Source organism: Brassica oleracea, chromosome C9, assembly GCF_000695525.1.
Source record: "Brassica oleracea var. oleracea cultivar TO1000 chromosome C9, BOL, whole genome shotgun sequence".
Lineage (NCBI taxonomy): Eukaryota > Viridiplantae > Streptophyta > Magnoliopsida > Brassicales > Brassicaceae > Brassica > Brassica oleracea.
In genome coordinates this window covers 44912201-44920303 of record NC_027756.1, presented here as the reverse complement: position 1 = coordinate 44920303, position 8103 = coordinate 44912201, and the positions used below count along the sequence as shown (strand labels likewise).

Here is an 8103-nt window from a genome sequence, read left to right as displayed (position 1 = left end):
TGAATTTCAGACTGATGATTTAGGTTTATATCAAAGGTATTATGCAATATTGAATCTTGCTTGATATATTTAGTCTTTTTGTCTTCTTTCTTAACGTGTATTCTTTTCTTTCCAGCTTATGGTTATATTATATATGTCGAGGTAACAAGCAAACATTCCGATGACTTTCTTGACTTTATTCATAGTAGAGGATGCGAACAAATATGTTGCAATTTCTGATGTTGGTTCCAGTCTTCTTGATTGACACTTTGTGATCTACTAATAATAAAGCTACAAGCCATTGATCATAATCTATTGTTCTTAACATGTTGTTGCTTTTGATAACAACATGAACTCTTTACTCGAGTCATATCCATCACCAAGCAAATATAAAAGTACAATATTTTTACATGTTACTTCTTTCAATTATTCAACATAGTAACTGAATCATGTGCTATATGTTGGATTTGCAAATAAGGTTTTTTGTTTAGGAAGTTCGGATTGAACCTTCTCGCATTACTATTGGCCAGAGCTGGTTCCATAAAATGTGAGTATGAAAGGCATATTTATTTTTCGAGATGTTTGAGACCATGTATTAGTTAAGATCAAAAAACTGACGAAATATGCTGGAAAACACAAGCATAGTGACATGTAGGATAGACTACTAATCAATTGGTATTAAACTATCTCGATAATGTTTTTCTAGCGGTCACTTAACCCATGGAATCACAAATACTGGAAAACATACAAAATACAAGTTTAATACGTGTATATAATATGGTCTTCCTGCACGTAAAGTCACAATAGAACGGAGGCGAAAGCATAAATAACAAACATGAAGATGGCGTTCAACAACAAGAGCAATAGAAACCACCTACACGTTGAAGACAATTGATAGTTGTAACCAAGTGATTGATTACAAATGTACAATTAACAATGACAACAGTCAACACCTTCCATTTGAGAGGGGCGTCAATTATGAAAATCCATGATATCAGATAAGAAAGGAGAAAATCAACAAAATTAACGAAAAGAAAAAATAAATAGTTATAATTTTACAAATAAAATTGACAGTTAATAGAGGTAATCTTAATACGATACCAAATAGACAAACAAAATAGACAAGGTGATACTAAAACAATAACATCCAAAAGATCGCACTCACTATTATTGATGATAAAGAACACACCAACGGGTGTAGCCACCTAGTCCTTATAATGCTAAACTTTTAACTATTTTAAAATAATAACAATTCATGTATGATATTAATAAACCAAAAATGTTTTCTTTTAAACCTCCAACTTTATTAAGGATCTAGGAACATTATGTCTTAGATAAAACCAATATTATCCATCTGTCTAAACACACTTTCAAAACTAGCCAATTACAAATTAAACTTTTAAAAGTACATGTGAAAAATTAAACTAGAAAAGTACATAATTCAGTAAATATATTTTTGCTTTCCTTTAATGATAACTTTGGTTCTTAATTACTTGGAGAAGTGCCTCAGCCAATGAAGGAGAATGCACACACATGTGTGTTCCCCACTTTTAAGTGGTGCATGGACTCTGGATAATAAAACCATGCATTTATTCTGAGGATACATTTTGAAAACAAAACCTAAAGTATAATGCTAAATAAACCGTTTTTATTCCCCCACTTAGTGTATGTTGGTGAGAGAGGACCTTTTTTTTATCCTTCGATGTCTTTATTCAAAATATTATATCATTTCAGACATATTGTCGGAAACCCAAAATTTCTCTCTAAATTATTATGGATCAATAAGGTCAATATACAAAAAATGGATGGTAATTGCAGAAGTATGCATAGATTTATTTATTTGCAAGATTGGTAGGAAATTGGAGGTAAAATATCGAACTTGTCCTCGCAATGGTGCTGAGATGCCTACGAAACTGATGAAAACCGGTTTTGCAAAGAATCATTGCTACTGTGTATGTCAGGAAATGTTGGAGCACAATTAACAAAATGAAAAGTTTGGGCACACACTGCAACACAAGATATAAAGCTTTTTCCAATTCCTGAAAAAAATATAAAAATCAACATCCAAAAATATAAATGAATCAAGAACATGAGAGAGAGATTGGACTCTTACCAAAAAAATGGAGAAAACTTCGGTTGTCATTGAAACGTTTACAGTTTATAGAGTTTCATCAGATTTTTCTGTCATGGAAAAAACAGCTCTTTATTTAGGAAAGAAGCATGATCAAATCAGGAAGAAGAGAGAAAAGGAAAGATAAAAGAAAAAAAAGATAAAAAAGGAGAAATAGCTAAAAAAATGTAGAATTAACTTAGGTTTCAAAAATATCTATAATTAACTTAGAAGTATACATGAAAAATAAAAACAGGGGTGTCAGACTATGTTTGTGCCTATCAACGAGTTAGAGTAAGGTTAATACATGGATTATGAAAAATCAACAGTGGCATCACCGTTTAGCTAATTATATTTTTTCTATAGTTATCTATTGCAAATTCCCAAATTATTATTATCCCTTTCTTTCCATATTATTATTCCCTAACAAGAAGCACCATTTTTTTTTGTAAATCCAATATATGAAATCAATCACACGGCGGAGATACATGTAAATGATATGGACTAATCATATTTTTTTTAAATAACTCTGACACATGGGTTATAAAAATGAGAGATGTTTCCGATTTGTAATCATCGCAAGAAATAATATCCTACAATCTCTACCTAATTATATTATTATTTGATAATGTTGTTTTCACACATATACTACATAACTTCGACATGTAAATCCGTTTTGAGATTACAAAGATTACTACACTACACATGTGAGACATATACCATACCAAACAGGAAAGACATGTGAGACAAGTTGGTGTTTATTGACTTATGCGTCTCTCTCCACTTGCAAAGATTAATGATACTCTTAAAATACAATACTTGAAGTATTGTCACTGATTCTGTTGCAATTGGCACAAGAGCTTTTAACATTTGTGGATGAAATGAAGTTGAATGTATGTACCTCTAGGGGTGGCAGGCAGTGAACGTGAGTGTATCATGTTATGTGCTTAGGAGGAGAAACCAAGTTATGAATAACACTCTGTCGCTGTTTCTCTAGTGTTGGAAAATGTTAAATATTGGAAGAAATGCAAGAGTTCAAGATAAAATAATCGATATCTCATTGCCAATCATAAGGGGAGATCCCTCAACAATCAGAGTACAAACCATTGCCGGAAAGACAAGGAAAAGAAAATACACAAAGACAAAAGGATTGAAACAACAAAGTAAGCAAGAGGAACACAAAAGCGCTCCTAAATCCAAATGATAAATAAGAATCAAAAGACATTTTTGTTATTCTTCAAACACTGGAACCATTATCTTCAAGCTCTTCAATGGTTCCACATTTTTTCTCTCTTTTCTTCATTACTCTTGAGCAAGAGGAACAGCCTGAGCCTATAAGACAGAAAGGAACAACATAGAAACCACATTAGAGACACACACAAAGTGTTTAAGAAGGCTTTAAAGATGAGAGAATGCATACCAGTGGGCGATACTTCAATGCATAGAACATCTCAAGGTAACGACGGCTCTCAAGACGGTCAAGGTTCGAGACATGCTTCCAGAATCCATACACACCAGTCAATGTCAAGAGCCTCTGTGAGTAAATCTGCCACGTGTATCTGCCAAAAACACACACAGAAGATAAGTCTCATGAACTAGTAAAAGAACAAGAAGGCATATGAGTTTTGTTTCTTTTTACTTCTCCTCAATCCTCTGAAGCCCTCCCTTTGAGATCTGGTCCCAGTGAGAGGGATCTTCCTTACACTTGGCGAAGAAATCAGCAAGAGTATCAGCAGCCTGATCACCATGGTAAGGGTCAATGTGGAAACCTGATTTGCCGTGGACAATGATCTCAGCTGGACCACCTTTGCAAGTGGCGAATGTTGGTAACCCACAGGTCATAGCCTCCACAACAGTCAATCCAAAGGCTTCATACAATGCTGGTTGCACAAAAGCACCCTTGGTGTCACAGATGTACCTGTAGAGCTCGCCGTTCCTAACCCTGTTCATCTGGGAGGAGATCCAACGAAACTGGCCGTTGAGCTTGTATTCCTCAATGAGGTCATACATTTTCTTCATCTCGGCCTTCTCTTCATTGTCCTTTGACTCTTTCCTCCTGTCTCCTCCAACAACCACCAAGTTAACAAGCTCACGCAGGCGTTTGTTCTTCCCGTACCACTCAACAAGACCTGACAAGTTCTTGACACGGTCGAGCCTAGCCATTGTGAAGAGGATTGGCTTCTTCTTGTCCTTGAGCACACATCTGTTTCAAAAGGAGAACATAAAGATTAGATCCAGAATCACAAACGTTTACTAAAGATGAAGTCATCAAAAGCTTACAAGTGCTCTTCGTTTTCAACATTGCTGTAGAGGAGCTCCTCAATCTCTGGGTGGAACTTAGTCAATCTACGCTTCTCCTCAGTGTATGGGAAGTAGATGCTCATGTCAGCACCAGGAGAGACAATGTTGAACTTGGGATCAAACACATCAATGCCATGAACAACTCGGTACAGTCCAGGAAGAGTAAAGGCCGTGTGGCTCTCATACTGCCCAACTGTGTCCTTGCTGCAAACATAAAATGAACCAAAAGAGCATTTATATAACTGAAACAAACACTTTCTCAGAAACTATTTCTTGCAATCCAATACCTTCCAGCAATTTCTTGGAGAGTACTGGTGATGATGAAATCAGTATGGTTCATTGCAAATAGATCTGCAGTGAACTGGCATGAGAAATGGTACTTATCGTCAAGCTTCTTCCAGTATATATCCGAGTCAGGGTACTTTGTCTTCTCCAGGGCGTGAGCAATGGTACACTGTGACAAAGGAAGAACTCACACAGCATTAGCTTGAAGCTTACACAACTGAAACATTTAAACTGAGAGAAGTGTATTAACCTGAGTGACACCAAGTTTGTGTGCCAGTAAAGAGGCAACGAGGTTGCCATCACTGTAGTTACCAATGATAAGGTCAGGCTTGCCCTTCAACTCTTTAGCAAGCTCAACGGCAGCATCCTCGGTGTAAGTCTCTAGATATGGCCAGACTTCGAATCTTGAGATCCATTTGCGAACGATACCCTTCTCTGTTCTGAAGGGCACACGGAGGATGTCACAGTACTCAGATCCATCAACTCTCTCAAGACGCTCACCACATGTGGTTCCTACTGCATCAGGGAGCAGTCTAGTGAGCTGCAACAGAAGTAAAACACAAACACAGTCAGATTCAGACATCGTCAAGAATCCAAAATCAACTGAGAGCTTACAATGAGAATTCTTGGAGTAATGTTGAGTCCTTGCTGCTGAATACGTTGGAGCATCTCTGTCTCCATGGCACGGACTTGATCCAGAATGTAAACAACCTGCAAAGATCAGAACTATTTGAGGTCAAGACAGAACAACAAGTGTAGAAGAGGAGAGAGTTGAATGGGTCCTGACCTGACCACCAGTGTCAGGGTAGCCAAGAACATTGTCCTGAGCAAAGTAACCATGTGGAGAGAGGATGACAACGTTGAACACCATAGGGACTCTCCCAAGAAAGTTCTCAAGAGTGCAAGGGTCAGGGGCCTCGAGGAGGTCCAAAAGAAGACGGATCATGTCAAGGACACGCTCGGCATTGTTTCCCCACCCCCTCTCAAGACCAATCTCCTCAAACTTGGCCTCAAAATCTTCATAAGGCGTTTCAGGTGAAAGACCTGCCAGATACTCCTCTGCCTTCCTCAAGATGTGTTGCAGAATGTTGAGGTTTTGAACTCTCTCGTTCAGCATCAGGGTCTACACATCAAACACACAAGATTCAGGGTTTAAGAAAGAAGAGACTCTTAGGGATTTGATCAGTTTACCTTTCCCTGGTAGCTGTGTAGTCGAAGGAACTTGAGCAAAGGAAGCAAACTCTCCTTGTCATGGAAGAGCTTAGCCGAGAGGTGACGGTTGAGAAACTCAACACCATCTCCAATGTACTTGGGGAGCGTTGGGCGAGGGACAGAGGCATTAAACGGCTCAAAGTCAAGCTCAAGCGTGAAATCACCGTTCTTACTGCGATTTCAAAAGTTACCATCATTTAGAAAATAAAAATAAAAACAGAACAGAACTTAGAAAAAAATGGTTAACACATACACTCCATCAACAAGCTCTTCCTTGAAATGAAGAAACTCAGCAGGTGTAAGCTCCTCAACAACAAGAGCATGGAGATTGACTCTTATGTACTCCCAAACACCAGGCCTTGGCCTCACAGCAAGAGCTATCCATGGTGGCAACACTATTGCTTCCTGTTTTTTTTTACCCATACCAATAGTAAAAAGGTCAATACTTTTTACCTAAAGATCGAAACTTTAACTACCATAAAGACCAAAAACTCTCACTACAATAAAGATCAAAACTGTCAGTAGTAACCCATTTGAGTGAATGTACCTGAGTGGTTTTGAGAAGGTCGAAGAAAGCACCACCTTCAATCTTCTTCTGGGTTTCTTCAGGCAAAGCCTCGAATTCAGCAATGATCTGGTTTTGTTGCAAGATGCCTTTACCTTTGCCTTCAACCCTACAAAGATCATCATCACGTGAAGGAAGTGTGATCAAACTCTTTTTCTTCTTTCTTCTTCTTAGCCATTTCTTTTTTTTTTTTTTAAAAGGTGATTGATGTGAGAGAGATACCTGGAAAGTAAGGCAAGGACTTCGTTTCTTTGAGCAACGAGCGTTTCGTTCAAACGCTCACGTTGGCTGTGGACGCGCGTTAACACACCGTTCACCATTGATCCTTAACAGAGACGCAGGAAACAGTGATAACAGAGTTTTTTTTTTGGAAACTGCAGAGAAGAGAATAACACAACGAAATAGAATATAAGATGATGAGAATAAGATGTAGGTTTTGTGTTTGCCCAACCTTCATATTTATATACAGCGAAAACTATGTATTATTATAACGAGAAAGTCAAGAAAAATGATCAAAAACTTGACTTTTTTTTCTTTCTTTTTGAGCCTTAAGCTTCTAATGTATTTACGAGAAAACCATGGAGGTTATTAAATTCAAAATATTGACCACTAAAATCCTACATCGAACTTGGACGTGTACAAATTGAAAATGATATCTTATGAGTTATCTTTAGATCATTTCATTAGTTTCGTTAAACACTTGTATCCACCATCCGTTTTAAAGCAATGGTGTTTAAAACCAACCTCCTCATAGACATCTTTGTCGCATTTTAAATCCAAGTGTGACCTTAAAAAAGCGGATGCAAAGATTATAATATAAAGACAAAATATACCATAAGAAAAGAAGATATTTTAAATTGGATACAAATATCTATGTTATATTTTAAGAAAATAAGATTTTAATAAAAGCAAAAATAAATGAAAATAAATACTAGATTCCCGAGACAAGTACAATAATACTCTATAGTGGATTCCTTATTTGGATATAATTTTTTCTAGAAAAATATATTCAGAATTCAGCATTCAAAAGAATTTTCCGAAAATGTTAAATCAAATTAAAGAAAGGCGTGATACTCTTTTTTTTCCTTTGGAACACAGCTGGAAAAATTCCAACTTACAAAAATAATAAAAAGGCGAGAAAATAGAATACGAACAGGACTGATTCTCCAGAATATATAGACATTTGGTGTTAATTTTCTAGCCAGAGATTTTTCAGGCAAGAATTTTCTAAGGAAAAGGACCACATATTGTTGTGATTCATCTTATTTTTCTGTTTTCTTAAGAAAAATAAACACAGAAAACAAATTAAAATTCTTATCTCGCTAGCACTAGGATTTAGAAAACTATAAAACAATAACTTGGAATAAAAACCAGAAAGCTTTATATAAAAAAAACAAAAAGATAAACAAAAGAAGAATGAGAAGAAGAGAACCTGGAGTAGAGAGAGAAGGGGTTTCAGTGAATGGTGGAGGATTTGTTTGATACATTTTCATATTTATAGAGACGCATTATCAAAGCTTTATGCAATTTTCGGTAAGTTGGATAGAAATAAATAGATAAATTGGATAATTTACTTCCTTTGTTAATTTGTTTCCTTTAGTTTTTTTTTACTTGGGCTCCAAACTCAGAGAAATGAATTTGAAAGTCAATG

The 8103-nt window shown here is 36.3% G+C and overlaps 1 protein-coding gene across 2 annotated transcripts; it reads right to left on the bottom strand.

Moving 5' to 3' along the window:
- Positions 1-3130: 3130 nt before the first annotated feature.
- On the bottom strand, positions 3131-8103 carry LOC106318311 (sucrose synthase 1-like). Of its 2 annotated transcripts, XM_013756231.1 has the most exons (13): positions 7885-8103; positions 6675-6826; positions 6435-6561; positions 6141-6292; positions 5867-6059; positions 5463-5798; positions 5291-5386; positions 4926-5216; positions 4678-4844; positions 4370-4594; positions 3729-4292; positions 3510-3648; positions 3131-3421 (listed from the first exon to the last, which is right to left on the bottom strand). In XM_013756231.1, exons 2-13 carry the CDS (start codon positions 6770-6772, stop codon positions 3392-3394), a joined length of 2418 nt encoding a protein of 805 aa, XP_013611685.1. In that variant the 5' UTR covers positions 6773-6826; positions 7885-8103; the 3' UTR covers positions 3131-3391. The 2 variants fall into 2 exon arrangements, with proteins under 2 accessions (XP_013611685.1, XP_013611684.1); XM_013756230.1 differs by lacking the exon at positions 7885-8103 and having other exon boundaries at positions 6675-6899.

Bases quoted from the DNA above. Each gene is read 5' to 3' on its own strand.
- LOC106318311 (XM_013756231.1), bottom strand. From the start codon at position 6,772: ATGGTGAACGGTGTGTTAACGCGCGTCCACAGCCAACGTGAGCGTTTG. The intron at 6,060-6,140 runs GTATGTGTTAAC...TTGAAATCGCAG, and splicing joins GAAGAGCTTGTTGATGGAGT to TAAGAACGGTGATTTCACGC. The intron at 5,217-5,290 runs GTAAGCTCTCAG...CTTCTGTTGCAG, and splicing joins TTACTCCAAGAATTCTCATT to CTCACTAGACTGCTCCCTGA.